Raw genomic sequence first — 20,924 nt, forward strand, 5'->3', positions numbered from 1 at the left:
GTTTGGGCAACTTTAATAATAAGCAGTGTTATCAATCCAATTTGTAATACTATAAGAATAAACTTATTAGACACTGGTATCAGAGCAATGCACTGTGGATTCAAGTTCAGAAAAGAGTAGTTTAACTCTCTCTCTATATTTAACAGTAAAACTAAAGAGTAGTTTAACTAAAGAGTTAAACTAAAGAGTAGTTTAACTCTCTCTCTATATTTAATCTCAAATTACAGCAAATACTGTAGTGGTAACAATATTAAACAATCACCTATTGCATTAAATCATATTTGAGTTGGATTTTGGGGAGGAAAAGAAAGTCAACACGTATGAGGTAAACATTGACTAAGATCTACCAGTCCAGTGTGAAATAAAATGAATGGAATACTTACAGGCTCGTGGTACAACACGAGTGCATTGAAAACGGATGTGTCATTAAGAATACACTTGATCCTTTATGTTGATGGAAAAAGGTTGCTATCTGAATTCAAGTAAGCTTCCTTTTGTGTTACAAAAGGGCCACTGAACTTGTCTTCACTCGTAAAAACTGTTTTTAGAACAAAATAACTAATTTGAAATAGCTATTTTGCTGTAAAATCCTAATGGAGACAAAGAAGAGGGTGTTTAATCTCAGTGTACTACATTGAGGTAAAAACAGGAGGAAGTGTGTGTGGGGGGGGTGGAACGGGAGATGCCCAGGGTTTACCTCCACTAGCTACACTGAGGTAAAATTACTCCGTGTCTTGTCTCCACTAGGATTTTATAATGAGATGGCTAACTTAAGTTAATTGTGCTTTCTTTCTGAAAGACTATCTTTGGTGAAGGATGAAAAGCAAAAGCAGGAAAAGGAATGGACAAAGATATAGATGTATCCGAAGAGATGCAAGAAGAGAAATAGCAAGCTATTCATAAGGTATTTTTAAAAGGATCCATTTAAACTCTGAATATGGGGATCTTGATTATCCATAATATAATTCCCTCTCTTGTGTAGGTTTTTAAAACCACAATATCTTTTTGGCTTCCCAGACATTAACATTTGTAATTTAGTTTCCATTTCTCAAAAAATGCTGATGTCCGTTGAAACACCAATATCTCCCCTAAAACATATGGGATTTTAGTTAATGCTTAGTATTACTGCAAAACACAGACTGTGACCTTTAAAATGATATCATACCAAAGATTGAGTTCTAAAGAGCTGTGTTGATACTGGCATTTAGACATATTTTTCAACTTTTTTGTTGTGTTGGCTACAGAGATTCTTCATTATTGATTCAATTAAACATTCTTTAATTACTTGGAACTAAAATTAATTATTTTAGTAATGGGTTTAATCATTTGAGCTTTAAAGTGAAAACAGGAATTTGTTGTTATAATATGAAGGGAGCATGCAAAGGCACTTTAATATTACACACTGAACTTATTAACCAGTGTGAGTGTGTGTATTAGAGTGAAATTTGTTTGTCTGCTATCTGTTTTTAGTGAATTTAATACTCCAGAAATGTCATGGGATGACAGTCTTGGAGACTGAAGTCCATTATTTTTCCTAAAAATAGTCACAGCACAAAGAAAATCTTCCGAATACTGCCCTTCCCATGTGACCTTGATCTATTTACCTTATATTAAAGTAAACTTGTTCTTTACAATATGTGGTATTAAATCACAAGAGCAGAATTAGATAAATAATAAAAGAAACAAGCACACACAAAAATGGAAAACCTCTTGAAGAAACTCTACAAATTTGTAACTCTCTAAGTCTTTGAGAGAAGACTCCGGACTGTGCCATGCAGATGAGCCCTAAGAAATAGAATCCTCTCTGGAGTGGAGTACTGAAGTCAACTGGAACACAGCATAGTGCTCAAGAGTAGAAGAGGGGACATTTTGGCTGAGGATATCAGGACAAACCTTTGCTCCTACAAAAAGTGCCACAGAAGCTGAACTGCCATTACAAGGAGACAGGAATTTTATTATTGTCTTATCCCATGAATACTCAGGCTTTTCCAGTACTTCAGTCCTGTTCCATGTTTAGTGTAAAGATTGTTAATTATTAGTAATATTGAATGGATTTTGATATTCTCATGCTAGATACAATCTTACTGCTTAAGCATTCAATTGATTTCAGTTATGTAAATAAAACTTTGCATTACAGGCACATTATCTCCATCTGCCCTGTCATTTTTAGGTTAGAAAGTGTTGGCCTACATATGCACAAAATACAGATGTGTAAATACACTGCATGTGTGTAAATATTAATATGATTTCATAATATAATTACATGAATGTAACTATCTACGTAGGACAGAATTTTTCAAACCTAGGTGCCTAAAATTATACTCTGACATTAAAATTAGCCTGACTTTCAGAGATGCTGAGCACCTCCATGTACAAAGTTCTATAGACAATCCCTAAAAATCACATCATTACAGGTATGTGTGGGATTCACAGAAGAGATCATTTATTTATTTGCATTTTGGTATTGCTTAGAGGGCCCAATCAGGGATCATGGCCCTATTATGCTAGACACAGTCCTTATATATCACACATAAAATGAAGAGACTATCCCTGTCTCAAAGAGTTTATAATCCCAGGGCCAGATTCGGACACTTTATTCTTGCTGTTTAGCACCTTACTACATGACTGGAGTAAACATTTTCAACATGATTATAGGTTTCAGAATCTGTTCCTAATTAAGATATGGTGTAAACATTATTTGATCTTAGGCAAACATATTTATGATTATTTATTTGTATATAATTTTTCCTATTATGTTTTAATATTTTTGAATAAAAATCTGTCAGAGAAATCTCAGACTTACTCTCATAGTGAATTAGAAAGCCAATGCTGGAACGACTATTGTCTGTAGTGAACAGCAGATACATGTAATTGCTAGTACTAATAAGGAACTGTGGTGCTTGTGTACCATGGTATTCTCCAATTAATGGTGATGAGTTTGCTGGCCCATCTCTTACTTCCAAAGTATCATAATTAACTTCTGTCTGAAATCTGAAAAGAAATAAATCAAATTAGTGTATAAACAGAGTAACAGTGTAACTTTCAGAAAATGTTAGAACTCTAATGTAATTGTGACCAAGAATTTCAGGTAATATATAATTCAGAATGTCTACAGATACATCAAAATAATTAAAACTAAGGAAGGGTCAGGTTTTTTCTTCCTCCTTTCTCGTCCTGTCTTCCCTCAGTTCTGACCTATTGGGCAATCTGAGGCAAATCACTTTACATTTTCTGTGCCTTTTTGCCCCTTCAAATCTTTGTCTGTCTGCAAAGTGATTTGCCCCAGATCACACAGCAGGTCCTGACTAACTATAGAATCTAAGTCTCTTATGTTCCAGGCTAGTGTGATATCCAGTAGACCACAGTTCTTCTAAGCATACTGAGTTCAGATTCATGAAGGGTGGCTAAATATGCAATCATTCTCTGTTAGTCATTCCTGTACTAAATGAACACAGGTTAGCCCGATCTCTAGCTTCAGCATTGGCAGACATGCTGCACAGCAAACACTTTTCTCAACTGTGGTGGTTATATCAGTTAGCCTTATGAACTAGGAAACCTGAACCTTGTACACCAGTTTGCATATCACAGTTTCAACTCCAAATACATCTTCAAAGAGTTTGAGAGCATTCATGTAGAAACAGATTTCTGCCCTTTTGTAAGACGTATATTTTGCAACCAGGTATGAAAAATGTGCTATAACTGACATTTTACGTAACTCTCCTATGGAGCTCATTGGTTTAATCTCTGGAGGCAAGAAATCCTGTGTCCCCGTATAAAAGAACATGGTTTTTGAAAGCAAATATCCTCCAACTGTCCTAACAAAATGAGAGACACATCATTAGTGGGCCAGGGAGAAAGAAAACTGAATTCTTGTTGTTACAGAGGACTGAAAATAGACAATGTATGGAATTGTGTCAACCCAGCAAAAGAGAATAATACTCTTTTTGTAAATTGTCTTAATTTAACAAGTAACCAAAATTATGTTGGACTCTTTCTTCAAAATGAAAGAAAGAATTATGTTTTGTAGATAATGATGTTATAAAAAGAACAAACTTCCCAGTCAGACTCATTATACTTTATATATCTTTTAGTATGAATCCATTAAAAACTATCCCTCACACAACAAAATCAGCAACAGGCAAAGGATATTTAGGTCTTACTTAGTTTTCTCTTACCACTCCATTTATATTTCTTACTTTTCAGCAGCCCATAAAAAGAGAAACAAACTCATTTAGAATTAAAGGAATCTCTGTGTTCTCCTAACTGTCACAAAGGTAAGTAAATGACTGTCCTGAGCCTCTGAGGGGTTGTCTTTACTGCAGAGTTAACTTGGTCTTCTACTCAGGTATTACCCTTCATCTATCCCCGACCCCCTACACAAAACCCTTTAATCCAAGTTCAGTGGTGTTTTCAACCAAGGCTATCTGACATGTCTGGAGCTGGATGCTAAAACCCAGGTGATGCTTTAATTTGAGCTGGTAACTCACTCACTTTGCAGTGAGGATGCAGGCTCGAGTGCTGACAGTCTGGCAGTGCCTTCCCACAATTTACCCCTGTGGTGCTGACAGACCAGGTGCCAGCTCATGCCCAGGCCCATAGGCCTCGCTGAACACAGACAGACACATAGCTGGAAACAAGTCACCTGTGTAATAGTATTGTTAAAACAGATATTAGGGTTACAAGAATATGTTTAGTGCTTCAAGTTTATGAAATGTTTGTAGGATGCTGCAGGCATTAATCTTTCTTATAACATCTGTACCCTATGTTTTAAGGTCATATTTAAATGTTTGCTCTGTAACTTTAAAAGTGTTTGCTCTAAAACTGTAAACCCCACATTCAGGAGACAAGCATTACCAACTGGAATTAATTTGCAAACTGGATACTATCAGATTAGGCCTGAATAGAGACTGGGAATGGTTGGGTCATTACAAAATGTAAACTTAATTTCCCCAATACTAATTTCTCCCTACTGTTACTCACACCTTCTTGTCAACTGTCTGTAATGGGACACTCTCTTACCACTTCAAAAGTTATATTTCCTCCCTTGGTATCCTGCTATTAATTGATTTATCTCGTTAGACTGACCTCACACTTGGTAAAGCAACCCCATCCTTTCATGTATTTATACCTGCTCCTTTATTTTCACTCCATGCATCTGATGAAGTGGGTTCTAACCCACGAAAGCTTATGCCCAAATAAATGTGTTAGTCTCTAAGGTGCCACAAGGACTCCTCGTTATTTTTGTGAAATACCTAGTTTACCATAAGAGCTGTTATCTCTTCTTCAACAAAATAAGGCCCATAGACACCAGAAAAGCCATTGTCCCAGAAGGATAGATAATTTCCTGATGAACTGTGGGAAAACTTAAGTGTCTCAGGTTACTGCAGCATAAGAACTGTGGGATAAGTAATGCACCAGCGGGCACAGAAAAATTATCTGCCTGCCACCCATCTCACTAAGCCATTTAATAGCTGAATCTGAAAAAGCTGATGGCCAGAAAAAAGGGGAAAAAAAGATTTATCCCATCTTTACCAAAGAAAAGTACAATATTCAAAAAGAAGACCAACTGTTATTTTTCTTATCACAATACCCCATGCAAGGATATTTTCTTCCTATTGGGGATCAGAGACAGAGAGAGAGAGAAGCTATATGACACATATACCAGCTACTCAAACAAAGCCTCTCTCCAATATCATTTATGTTGTTTTGATTTTCATTTGGCTGATCAGTGGGACTGGTCTATTATTCTATTCTGAATCACTCAGTTATAGATGTATCTATCTATCTGTGTTGCAACATACTAACACTTGTGTATTTGGGAAGCCAGTCAAGATAAGGCTGGGTAAATTCTGTGTCAGCTTGTTCTGATGAGGTTGTTGGTGTATTCAAATTCCCTGCATTATAGCTTCTCCTGCTTTGATTTGCTATATAGTGCCTGGCCCCTCCAAAGGAGGGCATCCTGGAGGGAACTCTTTATCCTTCACTAATATTTGAAATGAAAGTCAAATCAGAATTTCTGGGCCAAGTCATTCTGAACATATAATCAGCCAATGATTTTTCATTGCCCTTGGAGAAGTAAACAGTATGTTGGAGTGTCCAATCCTTTGCTACTACCTCTGGAGTATTTCAATGTACTTTGGACTGCTAAAGTGCATTTGATCTGGCAACATCAAAACTACCAGTGAGGGGTAATTTATATATCAAATGCTGTACTCACTGTCAGAAGGGCTAGAAAATTTTATTTTGTTAACTGAAGGTGTGGATTGTAAGACATATAGTAAAATATAAAATCTTCTATTTTCCAAATCTAGAGAAAATACTTAAATTACCTATAAAATTAATACTTTTCCCTTGTTAGATACTGATCTTATTAATCTATGCAATATTTTATAAATCTTAGATGCAATCAGTATGGCAAGATTATTTTTTAAGAAGTACTAAGGTTTTCCATCTGAGTCTTGTTTTGTTTGGGCAGCAAAGGCTAAACAAACAAGCAACATATGTTTTGTTACCCTTCTTGGGGTTCAGTAGTTATTATAGCACTTGTGTTAGGTCGAAAGAGTAAGAACCTCGACAGGAAACAGACTCAATTATGGTATCATTAACTTCCAAAAGCATAACAGTTTTAAAGAAACTATGGGAAGAAGACTGAGCCATCATTTAAACTAAACTAAACTAAATTAAACCTTACCATTAAAAAAGAAAAGAGTGCCTATCCCAAAAATAGTGATTTACAACTTAAACCTTCGAGGGAAGGGGGCCAAATTTTTCTCTCAGTAATGCTGGTGTAAAATTGGAATAGCTCAGTCAGTTGCTAATTGTACTTTCAAAGTCACCTATGTAGAGGCACTGAATAAGATTCTGCTCTTGCTTGTACCATTGTAAATCCAATGCTACTTGTTTGATTTCAGGAGATTTATATTGGCACAAATGAGAGCAGAATTTGGTACAGTGCATGTGTGTGTGTCTACTGAAAGTTCACAATTCTTAAAATGGAAAACAGAGCACAGAATCAGAGTTCAACTAGGAGCAGCTAATGCAGTGTTCCATATCCCCCACTCCTTTCCTTTTGCTTTCAACTTGTGGGTGTTGTGTTTGTGTTGAGATAGGTCTTGTTGTTTGACTTCTCTGTTGTTCTCACCTGTCAAAGGTGATCTTAATAGAATGTCCTGGTCTTGCTTCAATCACCCATTCACAATTTAGTGAGTCCTTGTAATATCCTGGCCATCCTGGTGGCAAGATAACCCCATTCGATCCTGTCAAATGTCCACCGCATGGTGCTGGGAAACAAAAGCATATATATGTAGTGAAATATATACCTATAAATTACAGTTAAATGGGCTGATAAATCACACACATACACACATACACAGTGTTCAGTTAACTCTTAAGGAAATCTGAAAAGCAAGAACAAATTACATGTACTATATGACAAAAGTAATCCTTCTTACTTATTTTTTTATAAAGAGCCCACACCTCTCTCTCTGAATGGCTTAACTTCCAACATCATGTCTTGTCAGAGCTCATTTAGGAATTGATTCTGCAAACTTTTCTGAGTAGTAAGTTGAGTATTACTTCATAAATAGTTATTTTGTTCAACTATGCACCATAGATTTGTGTGGAATGGTACACAGATAAAAGAACAAGGACCCTGATCCAAGTAACTCACAATTTATGGGACTGATTCTGCCACTTTTGTTCATACTGAGTAGTACCTTATTGGATAAGTAATAATTGAAGTCAATGGAACTCCTTGTCTTAAAGATCTTATAAAAAGGTTTAAAAGCAGTGTAACAGGGCTCTAAAAAACCCCAGTTCCAGACAGGAGAAATATGCCCCTACACCAGAACTAAGGAAGAAGCTGTAAGGCTGTCTTCCAAGAATCCCTCCCAAGCCATGCTGTAGAGTGTGTATCAGAGGTAAGGCTGGAGAAAAGAGAAGCTTATCAAGAGTGGACCACAGCACACCGCTCTGGGGAGATTCCAAGCAGCACTGAAGCCCACAGGAATCAGGGGATAGGCTGCGTTAATTTAGATATGCTATCCCAGGGCTGGTTATTTTACACCAAGGGCCAAGGTGATGCTCAGGATTTGGAGGATATTAAAGATGTCTTAAAGGAACCTTAGCTCCACCTGCCTCTTGACTGAGAGTTCTGTGCTGCACTGTGCAAAATCTTACTCCAAGTCTTCAGTCTCTTCAAGCAGTGCCAGGAACACTAATAATGCCATATACAAATTAATAATAATCTGAAGCTATGACAAGTGAATTAATGGTCATATCTTTACTATATTGTTTGTAACAGAAATTGAAGTCACTAGGGATTATTCTGATTTTACTCAAGATTTATGCTAGTATAGTTTTACTGATCTCAGTACAGTTTTTCCCTGAGTTACATTAGTTCGAATAAGTACAGATTCAGGCTAATGGATGAAATATTAACTAACAGAATACTACTAGTCTGTACTCCCTTAAAGCTGATAAAAAGTGCAATTTATCCTTTATTCTTTTTAAAAAATCCATTTAGTCTTATTAAAACTTTGTTGATCTGCACCAGATAAAGTGTTATCCTGTGCAGAAGAACTTTTCACACATCACTTATTATAATGATTGCTAAATGTGCTTGAAAGCAGAACATAAGAGAGTAGCTCAATCAAGTCATGGGCATGCACAATCAGAACAAATTACCTCCAAACTACCCTGAAGCAATGGACACTTGGTTTATAACTACCATCAGAAAAGAGAAATCTTTTGTCCAAAGGAAAAAAAACCTCTACACTAAGAACTAGCTTTTAAATAAATGACATTTTTATTTTAAGTTCAAAGAACTGCACTTACTGAAAAACTATTAGTTTTTTAGATTGATGAATTAAGACCCTAATCCTGTTCCTATTGAAATCAATCACAAATGTCTACAAGCTTCAGCGGGAGAAGGATAAAACCCTTCAGACATATTTCCTTAAAGACAATCATTTCAGTATTTGTTTCTCCCTGCTAATACTTTCCCTGTGCTCTCAACATGGTTCCTTTGCTTATGCACCTATGAAAACTTTCTAATGAAGTTTTACAAAGAGGATATTGAATTCTGAACCAATTATGTGTATAGAATTTAAAAACCAGAAAACTTTGTTTGATGAAGAAACCCCCTTGGAATAGACTGTTCTTGCTCTAGGCAAAAACTGCTCCATTGAGGAATTGATTACATGGCCCTATTAAGATTAGGAATCTTGATAGTGCAGCACTTAAGCTCCCATCTAACACATCTTATCAAACTGCTGCCAGCTTTTTTCAAAAAGAAAAGGAGTACTTGTGGCACCTTAGAGACTAACAAATTTATTAGAGCATAAGCTTTCGTGAGCTACAGCTCACTTCATCGGATGCATTACAGACTAACACGGCTGCTACTCTGAAACCTGTCATTATGCAAGGCAGCTTTTTTCAGTATCTCTAAATTTCTTAAAAATGCACACTATCTTTCAAGAAATGAGTTCTTGCACAGCTAAAAAACTGACAGAAATATGGGACAGATATTTGGTGTAAATCAGTGTAGCTCCACTGACATCAATACAACTACGACGATTTACACCATGAAGGTCTAGCTCTATATTTACAAAAATATATTATCTCAGTGAGAATCTGGAACTATCTGAGGTCAGAGGACATGCAACTTCTTGACCATAAAGTTCACATAAGAAAAATGGTTACTTATTCTTGGCTTAAGTTTGTGTAATGTCCTGCCACGTAGCCATTAGCAAATAATAGATTGGGCCTATTATGACCATTATATTTCTATATTATATTTGGCATAGCACAGTGAGATAGTATTCTGTATATCTGATCTAATTAATATCTTTTCCTAGGCAAGGCTAAGAAAACAAAGTTTGAATTTTCAAGCCAAGTAATTTTGGAGACATAATTAGCATTTACGAATTTTTCACACCCATTCTCTCTCTCTCTCTCTCTCTCTCTCTCTCTCTCTCTCTCTCTCACGTACATTTTCAAAGTACCAGAATTTTAAAAATGTATTTTTGCTTGGAATTTTGGTAAAAATGAAGGAATCTGCACCGTGACGACATGTAACATTCAAAATTTCAGGGGGATATGTTTATTTTGGGGAAGTTATAGGTAGAATTTACAAATCAGGCTTATAATAGGAAGTTAGCTTCAGTCTAAACTATAGGGCAGCTACCACCTTCCATTACATGCCATATGTATCTAAATTACCATACCCTTTCCCTAGCCATAACTCACAGCTAATAGAAAAGGTGGTGATCAAAATGTCAATACATTTACAACTAAAAGTTTTAAAGTGATACTCTATTCTTAGAAAGAAAAGGAGTACCCGTGGCACCTTAGAGACTAACAAATTTATTAGAGCATAAGCTTTCATGAGCTACAGCTCACTTCATCGGATGCATTTGCATCCGATGAAGTGAGCTGTAGCTCACGAAAGCTTATGCTCTAATAAATTTGTTAGTCTCTAAGGTGCCACGGGTACTCCTTTTCTTTTTGCGAATACAGACTAACACGGCTGCTACTCTGAAATCTATTCTTAGAAAGATGTGTATATTGTCTTGCAATATTACATACTATTCTTTATTCTCTGAAACTATTGCAAAAAAAACCAAAAGGATAAACAAAAGCAAAACAGTCTTGATTATGTTCTAAATGTGAAAAGGAAATAAAAAATAAAATAGTTATACAATGTAAGACAGTAGCTATAAAAGAAGAATTGTGTCCCTTACCTTCACAGCGTGGGACAGTGGAGCTCCACACAACATTTCCATCCTGCATAATGCAGGTTATGGACTCAGAGCCTTGGGTTTTAACAAAGCCATCATCACAATGAAAAGAAACAGAACTTCCCAGAAGGAATCTGTCTCCAAAACGTCTTCCATTTATGGGAATTCCAGGATCATGGCACTCATTCTGACCAAAGGCTGATTAAAAAAAAATAATAAATCAGAACAAAAGCACCAGATTACTTGTGCAAAATGACATCAAAAATTCTACATTAAATCTACTTACATTAACACAAAGTACACTTAAGATAGGTGGGATTTTTTAAAATGTGTATTTAGTACTTGACAAGGCACCACATTGAAAGCCTTGTAGACTGATTTATCCATAGGACAGAAAAAATCACAGGCTACAGGAGAACAAGCCTTACTGCCAATTTACCTTCAACCTAAGTGGAACATCTCTTGGAGTAAGAGGACAGTCTCCATGCCTACTCTATCCTTGCCTCACCCGAAACTTCCAAAAGGGCCAGTAGTTTGTTGCAAAAAGAAAAGGAATACTTGTGGCACCTTAGAGACTAACAAATTTATTAGAGCATAAGCTTTCGTGAGCTACAGCTCACTTCATCGGATGCATTCGATGAAGTGAGCTGTAGCTCATGAAAGCTTATGCTCTAATAAATTTGTTAGTCTCTAAGGTGCCACAAGTACTCCTTTTCTTTTTGCGAATACAGACTAACACGGCTGCTACTCTGTAGTTTGTTGCAAGTGTGGCAAGGTTACTTTCAAGACAGCATCTGTTAACAGAAATCTCAAAAAAGAGTACCTTAGACTTAGGCACTTCAATAGATATATGAAGGAGGGGTTACCAAGTGACAGATTCAATTATACATTTTTACACACACATCATACTAGTTTCTTATTTTCAGTATTTTTCAAATTAAGAGTTATTCGTTCTGAACTGTATATATAGTAAGAGTAAACAAACATCAGAGATTACATAGAATGTTGGAAAACTAATTGAAAATAGTAAATCTTCAGTGAAGGAGAGTAAAGGTATATGTATGTTATATAGATACTATAATTTTTACAATTTACATTAAGGACTAAGACCTCACATATCTTAAACTCAGACATACAGTGGTTTTCCTTGGGAAATTTAATTATCTGTTTGTCTAAACACACACATTCTTAACTTATCTTTGTATTACTGTGACCAAAAAAAGGATTTAATTAAAATGTTATATTTAATACCAAACTAGACGAACAGGTGCTTACTTGTATAAGTGACATTAAAGCCTCTTCCCGTGGTAGAGTGATCTGACTGAAATTCAAGTCTTACGATGTGCCCACTGCTAGCCAGCTGGGAAGGGACCTCATTACCAGAAAAAGTGCCAAGAGCTGGTAAATCAGAAATCCCATCATCCTTCACTGTAAGGTAGTCAAACTGAGGCTCCACATCAAAATCATTGAAAATTAGATGAATCCTGCTTCCTGGCTCCGAAATAATCAACCATACACAGTTCATGTTGTTCCCATATTCCTCAGGGTAGTTTGGTGAAAGAATAATTCCAGATGGTGTAGTGAAGTTGAAGAAGCATGAGACTAAGAGAGACAATAATAGACTCTCAACATAACATTTGGTAATAATGCAAAACATATTTCTTTTTACTTTTTTTTCTTGTGGAAAATGGATGGTTTTGAAGATTGGGCTAACAAATTGTGACTCCTGCTAGCTGGAGCTTGTAATGTGATCATGTTTAATAATGTCAGACTACTTCCATGGTTTAGCATATCAGCCTTTTTATGCATTTATGATTTTTTTAGTTCCTCACATGTGGCTACATGACACTATCAGAGCTTTCAAGTTATTTATTGCTAGAAGCACAAACAGAATCCATTTAAATAGAATACATAACAATAGTGTTGTGAGCTAAGTTAAGGTGCCTAAAAGTATGTCTGCTGGTTTGAGAGTAGTAATGGAGGTTGTGTGAACACTCATGTGACAATCAAAAATGACATGCGGAGCCAATTTGTGCCAGTAAGGCATAAGCTCATGTTTCAGATAGTGCAATTCTCCACTTGCGTGAGGTAGAAGTCTAAAAGGTTCCAAAGAAGAATGCCCACCAAGGCCGTGTCTACTCTACAAATACAGCTGTGCCGCTGTAAGATTGTTCGCGTAGCCTCCCATCAACAAAATAAAACCACCTCAACTCTCCCATCAACATAATAAAACCACCTCAATGAGCAGCGGTAGCTATGTTGGTGGGAGACATTCTCCTGCTAACAGTGCTATGCACACTACCACTCATGCTGGCAAAACTTCTGTCGCTCAGGGGGTTATTTTTTCACACCCCTGAGCGATATAAATTTTACCGGCATAAGGATTAGTGTAGACATGGACTGATCCACCTCTAAAAAGGAGGCAATATATGCTCACCTATACTATTGGCCAACTCTGGTAGCTGGTGCAAGTGGGAGAAAAGGAGTGAATCATGATTCTGTTTCATTCTTACACTTTTGGGATGGCTTACACCATGAACACTACTAACAAGGAACAATTCCTGGTATTCAAAGTTGTGGTTGGTATTTGAGCAGGGAGTACATAGCATAAGAGGAAGGTTCATTGCACCCCACACAAGGGCTGGACCTTTTCTATACCTTACTGTGTTTCAAATTGAAATTAATGTTTTGACTGTTTAATAATACATTTTCTCTTGTCTTATAGGACTTAAATAACTTGTTTTGATGAAAATGTTGTTTTCAAGAGTTAAAATGTTAAGCTAAACTGATTATTTAAATGAAAAGTGCTTTTGTGGAAATGCATGTATCTGTGTACATATATATATACACACACACACACACTAGGATGCTATGATTCTAAAAAGGCTGCCTCACTCTTCTGCACAACCCATTTGTTCCAAAGGATACTGCATATGCAAATTATATCAACTGAATGCACAAGTAATAAAATCTGTCACCTGTGCATGTCCTCTGACCTGTGGAAGATCATGGGGAGAAAAAAGGGTGAAGGCATGTGCAAAGTTGTACACACGCAATTGGAGGTCTGTTGAATCAACAGTGAAAACCTGGCCCACTGTATATAGCAGATTTAGAAAAATAAAAAAAAAAAGCCTGATCTCAATTTTAAAACAGCTTGTAATTTTAAATACATCTTATTTTTAAAAAAGAAAGCTGTGCAAGATTACAAGTTTGTGAAATATGAACACTCAGATTTGCATCATCTTCATGTTTTCCTAATATTTGGTGAACCATCACTCTCACCATTACTAAAAGTAGGCATGTTTTTGACAAGGAAAAATTGCAAAAAAACCAATTCTTTCTACCCTCAATAATTATAATTAAATTATTAAAATAACCTATTTGTCTCAAACATAAATTTGATATTTTTAAACACACAAACAAGGAAACATAAAATAACTTTGCTTTAAAAAGCGGCTAATTATTTTTGACCCTAGTGTGGAAGTAGTTACACCAATATAAATCTGTTCATACCAGCATAGTTTACGCATATACGAGATGGGGAATAAGCTACAGTGGTAAAACAGCACTAAGCAGTGTACTGGTATTACTATTTCAGTAAAACAAAAATCTCACCCCTAACCAACACAGTTTTACCTGTACAAAAATTGCATGTAGACCAATGTTAGCAACACAAGCCCCATTAACTTTGGGAATTGTGCTCCAAAGTGCTTTTGAAAATGCCCCCAAATGATAAGTCCCTGTGCAATACTTGTAAAACTGCAAGAAGATATTTGTTTGTTTTCTAAAAATAGTGAAGATAAATAAAGAGCATAGTTTACGTGCCTACTTGCAAAAATTTACTCTATTTTACTTCTGAATTTATATAAACTGACATCATTTAAATCCACCCAAAGTGCAAACTTGACTATAAATAATTTGTATTGGCTAAAAGGGGAAAAATCACATCCACTGATCTTACCTATCATGTTCTGTGCATATTGCTTAAATTATTATACAACCTTATTAAGTTGTTAAAAAAAGAAAGACTTTACTGATGTGTATAGGCAGAGTATATCACCCTGCCAGAATCACTAGATATGTGCTATGATATCCTACTGAACACTTATGTGCTATTAGCAATCTCTCAATTAGGGTTTTATTCAACTCACATTTATATGAAAAGTATAAAATGGTTCAATTAAATATAAAATGAGGGAAAGAAATCTAAAATGGCTCTATGTGATATTTCCTGTAAATGAGCTACTACTAAGCTATCTAGTAGAGTTATCACTGAACAAGTCTTCAAGGTCCTTTGAAATGTTTCCCTGCTGGTGAGTTGCAAGGGCCAAGAAAAGGAACAGCCTGAGGTCAAGCATTTAGTAGGAAGGAAAAATCAAAGCAATTCTTACAAACACAGCTGGGTTTGTTGCCAGACCACTGGTTATTTTGTTGGCACGTGATCATTCTCTCTCCCACAAGTTCAAAAGCTGCCTGACATTCAAAGGTAAGTGTGTCTCCATGCAGAAAACTACTGCCAGTTCTTTTTCCATATGATGGTATTCCTGGGTCTCCACAACCTCCTTTCTCGATTTCTGAATTTGGAAGAGATAAACAAAATATTGAATATAAACATATATTTGCATATCATGCATATTTCAATACCAGAAACTGCTTCAGACATTTAGCAGTATGCCCAGACATAACATTCAAAAATAATAATAGACCAAAAGTTAAATTTTCAAAAGCACATACTAACGTGACTCAGGATCTAACTGAAAGTCAATGGAAATGGGAATTAGGTGTTTTTGAAAATGTTATCCCAAATAATCAAAACTCATTGCATTAACTGACATTACGTTCCTTTTAGGAGTGGTGTGACTGTGAAAAGTAGATAGGACGCCTTCTTGCTCAGCAGATTTGCTCACCGAGCTAAATCCTGCATCACTGAAGTGAATAAATAGTTCTCCCCTTGATTTCAAAAGGGAAAGGATCGTGGGCCTTGCTTCCGATTATACGAATTCACTTCCTTGAGAAAAAAGAGATTTCACCACTTTTACTCGTGGTACCAATACATCCAATACAGTCAAAGAGATGGATTATATTCTGTTTTGTGCATCATAGAATTTAGATAGCACTTTTTTCAAACTATGGGGCCATATTTACACCTGTGTAATCCTGGATATATCTGAGGACAAAATTTAAAACAATAGCGGTTGCCCTGATGTAATCATGGATAGAAGTGGGTCTGCAGATTCTATTACTAGTGATAATGATTTAGCAAAAAAGAATACATCTTGACTCTCAAACCCCAGTTTCAGTTTGCAGGGCTGTTAGCAATGGTATTAAAAAATAAAACCAGATATGTTTAATATGCAAAAGTTCATCAGGTATGATTTATTACCATAGGTGTAGTAAATCCACTGAGTTCAGATCCTCTAAAGCATCTACGATCAGATTGCTGACAAATACACAGAAATGTCCACCACATATATCACCAGAGTACATGTAGTTCATCAGCAAAGGGGGATTTATACATATTTTCCTGTCAATTGCAAGATTAAACTTCGGAAAAAAAAAAAGTAGCAGCAGTCACTCCATTGATGAGCTCTAAGTAGTTTTGAAATCAGCTGCTATATGTAAAATATATGTAATATATATACACACTATATGTAGTCTGTGTATCACTAGAAATCTAAACCACAACAGAAACCAGCATTAAAAGAATATTCACCTTTTGTGACCGATACATGAATATATATAAACAGTTATAAATGAGGAAGTGCATCTCTTTAAAAACTGGTAATACCTACAACTAATGGCATGACCATTGATCCACTAAATCTTTATTGTTACAAGCAGTTGTACACTATAATTTAACTTGACAATGCTAATGAGAGTCAATACATTTTAATGGTAAACTAACATGAATAATCAATACGGAATTATTATAGCCTGCAGTAGAGTAGAAGCTAAAGATCAATTCAAGATATGGGTTTGCGATGAATGATCCTAAGCACTACATTCCAAAAACTCTATCCTGCCTTGGGGAAATCAGAGCTGCATTGCCTCAGAAGGAGCTCTAGAAGCACTCTTGCTGGAGCTTCACAGAAGCACAGCTGATGACTCATTCCTTAAGAGATTGCTGTGAGTTCTCCCTTCCAGGTCCGACCAACTTTGCATTACCCAAATTGAACAGATATCAGTGACATTGATTTAATATTGAAATAAAAGGAAGCGAAGGGTGTTCAGCAACTCCCAGGAGCTACTCCCAAGACAGGATCATGGGGCAGAGAAGTAAGATTTTCACAGAAGCTACATAGAGTTAACTATCTTAAATAGTAAATGTCTTTCATGCATTATATCTTCACTACATAGCTAGACAGAATGCCGAGTCCTGGGGTTAGATATTCAGCACCTCATTTTTACTGTTTACTTTAGGTTTTTTACTGTTTTACTGTTTTTTTATTTTTACTGTTTATTTTTAGGTTTACTGTTATAATCAACTTTTTATTGTAAGATTAATTTGTTAAACACACAAAATGGGCGCTGTCATTAATTTAGGTGATGGCAAAGGGATGCCTGGCTTTTTCTAAGATACAATTACTACACCTTCATGCTGGAAGCAGGTGAAATTGTTTTGAGTGGCTCATCCTTTACTTGACATAGGTAAGAAGAGGGCTCTACAATAAAGTGAGCTTTCACATAAGAATATGTGAAGATGCAGAAGGACAAAGAAGAACAGGACTACCTGAAGTAACAGGCATATTTTGCGCATGCATACATACAACACCTTTCATCCAAGAATGCCTAATTCTGTGGAAGCAATTAGATGTGGGTGCAAATATTATTTACATTTATTATGTTTATATTTATTTTACTATCTGATTTACAGACAGAAACTGACAGATACCTAAATATTACCATTTCTTCCAGCAACATTGAAGGGTTTTCTAAAAAGTTAGATTCTAATATTTGCAACACTTCTAGTAAATGAATATTATCATTGCTATTTTACAGATAGGTAGAGAACTAATTTAATCAAAATCTCACAAAAAGTCAGTAGCAAAAGGCAGGAGTCCTGATTTTCATTATCTTACTAAAAAAAAAGGCTTCTCAACTTCCCCACATTTTAGTATTTCTTTCAGAAAGATGATCAAGAGGTGACTTGATTATGGTGTGTAAGTGATATCTCTGAGGAAAAATACCAGATTCTAAAGGGCTTTTTAATCAACAACAGAAAGGCATAACAAGGACAAGTGGCTGGAACCAGGGGCACCAGAATCGGGGAGGCCAGGGAGACCATTCACCTCCCGCCCACAACTTTTCAAAGTAGTAATTTGGCACACATGTTTAACAGCCTGGGCTATTAGCCACTGGAACAAATTCCCAATGGGAGTGGTGGATTCTCCATCTCTTGAAACCTCCAAGTCAAGACTGGATACCTTTCTGGAAGATACGCTTAGACAAACACTCAATACAGGGCTCAGTATATGAGCAACCAGTCAAAATTATATGTCTTATATTATAGAGCAGCTCATATTAGATTAACTCTTGGTCTCTTTTGGCCTCAAAAAATCTATGAAATCGATATAAAATTTATTTTTCTCTATCAAAACTACTCAACATTATTACATCTTGCTGTATTGTTAGTCTTAAATTAGAACAATGAAAATTACCTCTACTTGCTTTAATTTTAGATCTTTATTTTTAAACGTATCAATTAACTTCTACCTTTGTCCAAGAGTCTCCGATTTTTCTCTCACAATTGCCATACCCAAAAACAAAATACTCCAACCCACAACCAAACAGGAATTCTATACATTTTAGAACTCTCTCTCTCCTATAGGTAGTATTTTTATATATTTCTTATTGAGTCTCCTTCCAAAGATCTTTCCATGTACTCTTGGCCCTGAACAACTTTATTTAAGATGTTTTTCTTCTTGTAAATAGACTCACCTATAGCCCTGAAGTGATAAAACTGACAAAACTTTGCTATAAATAGCTGCCAGTTTTTAGTAGAAACTCTAAGATAACTACTTGACTTTTGTTGATAATTCTTTTGTAAAGAATAAGTACAAATGTGTATCTCAGGCTAAAACTCCATGGGCAGCAGAACAGAGTATTTAGGACTTATGTCTCTTCTGGTAATATTGTTCTCTTTTTTCTTAACTGCTTTAAAGAGCGTAACAAAGACTATGACCCCAATCCTCTTTGCGTTTCTCTGACCGTGGGACAGTCCTAAATTAGGTATGCTCTGGCACCCACAAACAGAGGCAGAGCAGTGATGTTCTGACCACAATCCCTTTTGCTCATCTATGCCCTGTATGCCAGGGTGAGTAGAATGGTAATAAAGAGCAGGTTATGTCAGATGTATGCCACCTGGCCATTTTCCCAAACCAAGAAGTTGTTAAACCAGCTTTATTTCCCTTTGCCATTGTCAGAGCAACACAAAGAGATTAGAGAGTTGTCCAAAAATCTGACCTTATATATTTATATATAAGGAATATTATTTCCTCTCTGTGTAAAGTATTGTATTTTATTTAATTATTCCCAATACTTTTTATATACTTTTGTTTTGTTACAAACTTACTTTCCTTGTTTGTTGTTGTGCCTGTCAGCTGATTGTCAGGCACTAGATTAAAGAACTGATTAGCAAAGTGACTGAATTAACCAAGAATGAATTGTGCACATTATTTCAACTCATACTCAAACCAGCACCCCACTCTGTGGTTTGCAGGCTGCCACTGCACCGGATATATGAAAAGGGAGCCTTCCTTTGGTCAACCTAATAGGAGCTGTGCTGAACCTGTCTCAGTTAGAAGTTCCTTTTGTATAACTCAAATCTAGCATAGAAAGCTGTTAAAGTGAAGAACATCAAAATAAAAAACAACTCAGTGTTATTTTCTTAACCTACTTAAAGTGTCAATACAAACTCCATTCCTTTAGGATTATTCTCTGTAGTCATTCAAGCCCAGACTTCTTTTGATCTAAGTGATTAGAGCTGTGTGAACTTTGTGAAGTTTGCAAATAAACTCTCAAACTCCAGTTAAAACACCAGCTTCCTCTGCTTACCTAGAATATTAACGTGAATCTTATTCAGTTCTTTCCAGCTTTTATGTTCTCTTTTTCAGTGGTTTGAGGAAAGGCTTTTCATCTTGTTTGTAAACTAGCAATAATAACCAACTTTGGGGGCATATTCTCTTCTTATGTGGGTAGAGTGACAAGATTAAACTCTCCAACACATTAAGATGAGAAGATTGTACATATTTAAATTTAATCAAAGTCCTTTTCTGCCATTTTGTTTTATTTTCAAGGGAGGAATTATGGCAGTTTAAAAGTAATGTTTAACCTATGATTAAGGAAGAACTATGCGTAATGTGACGGTGTTAAACTACAAACTAAGCCTTTCTAGATGAGAAGTCTTTGCATTACTTGAATCTACAAAACTGAAAGACTAAAGTAGTTGATTGGTGATTCCATATTATATTGTTTGTGGTTTTGATATTGTTAGTTATGGTGGTTGTCAAGGCTGAATCCCAACTCTGTCACTCCGAGTGCAAAAGTGGGGCCCACAAGTATTTTAAAAATTAATACTTGCCACTCCAGGCTTGTATTAAACTCCCAAGGTTACAGCTTTTTCTCTGACCTTGGCTTGGTAAATGCTGCCACTGCCCAAATGTAAAACAAAACAAAACAAAACAAAAAAAATTTGAACCCAGGAAGGAGCACTTGGGAAGTCCTCCCTGTGGGGTACCCTCAAGCCCTTTCACCCCCATCCCCTCCGGGGAAAAGCTGAGAAAGAAAACAAAGGAAATTAGCTGTGGCTACCAGCTAATCAACAACATGCACAAACCTCTTAGGACACCAAAAATACAATCCTGTTTTTAAAAAAGGTAAATTTTATTAAAAACAAAAAGAAAGAAAATACATTTGGTACTTAGGCTTTTGCTAGATTTTAAAAGAACAAATTAAAAAATCAAGCACCCAAAATAGCTTTCTTGGGGGTTCAGCTTAAAGGTTAAAAACAAACAAAAGCGTCTGGGGTTAGCACAGAGGAGTTCACAAGCCAATAAGAAATTAAAAAAATAACCCTAATAGTGTCTAGCTAAACATTCTGATCTACTTACATATTTGGAGTTCAGGTAATTAGTTTTAGGCACGATCTGATAATTTATGATCATAGCGGGCTTAAGCTGCTTATAG

At 35.9% G+C, this 20,924-nt stretch overlaps 1 protein-coding gene across 1 annotated transcript in view; it reads right to left on the reverse strand.

Moving 5' to 3' along the window:
- Window positions 1-20,924, reverse strand: part of CSMD1 (CUB and Sushi multiple domains 1) — a 2,060,919-nt gene that overhangs the window by 511,957 nt on the left and 1,528,038 nt on the right. The window contains 5 exon segments of the mRNA XM_038396611.2: window positions 2,804-2,991; window positions 7,142-7,280; window positions 10,743-10,937; window positions 12,015-12,341; window positions 15,131-15,313. Coding sequence (XP_038252539.2) covers window positions 2,804-2,991; window positions 7,142-7,280; window positions 10,743-10,937; window positions 12,015-12,341; window positions 15,131-15,313 — 1,032 coding nt within the window.

This window comes from Dermochelys coriacea, chromosome 3 (assembly GCF_009764565.3).
Source record: "Dermochelys coriacea isolate rDerCor1 chromosome 3, rDerCor1.pri.v4, whole genome shotgun sequence".
Taxonomy (NCBI): Eukaryota; Metazoa; Chordata; order Testudines; family Dermochelyidae; genus Dermochelys; species Dermochelys coriacea.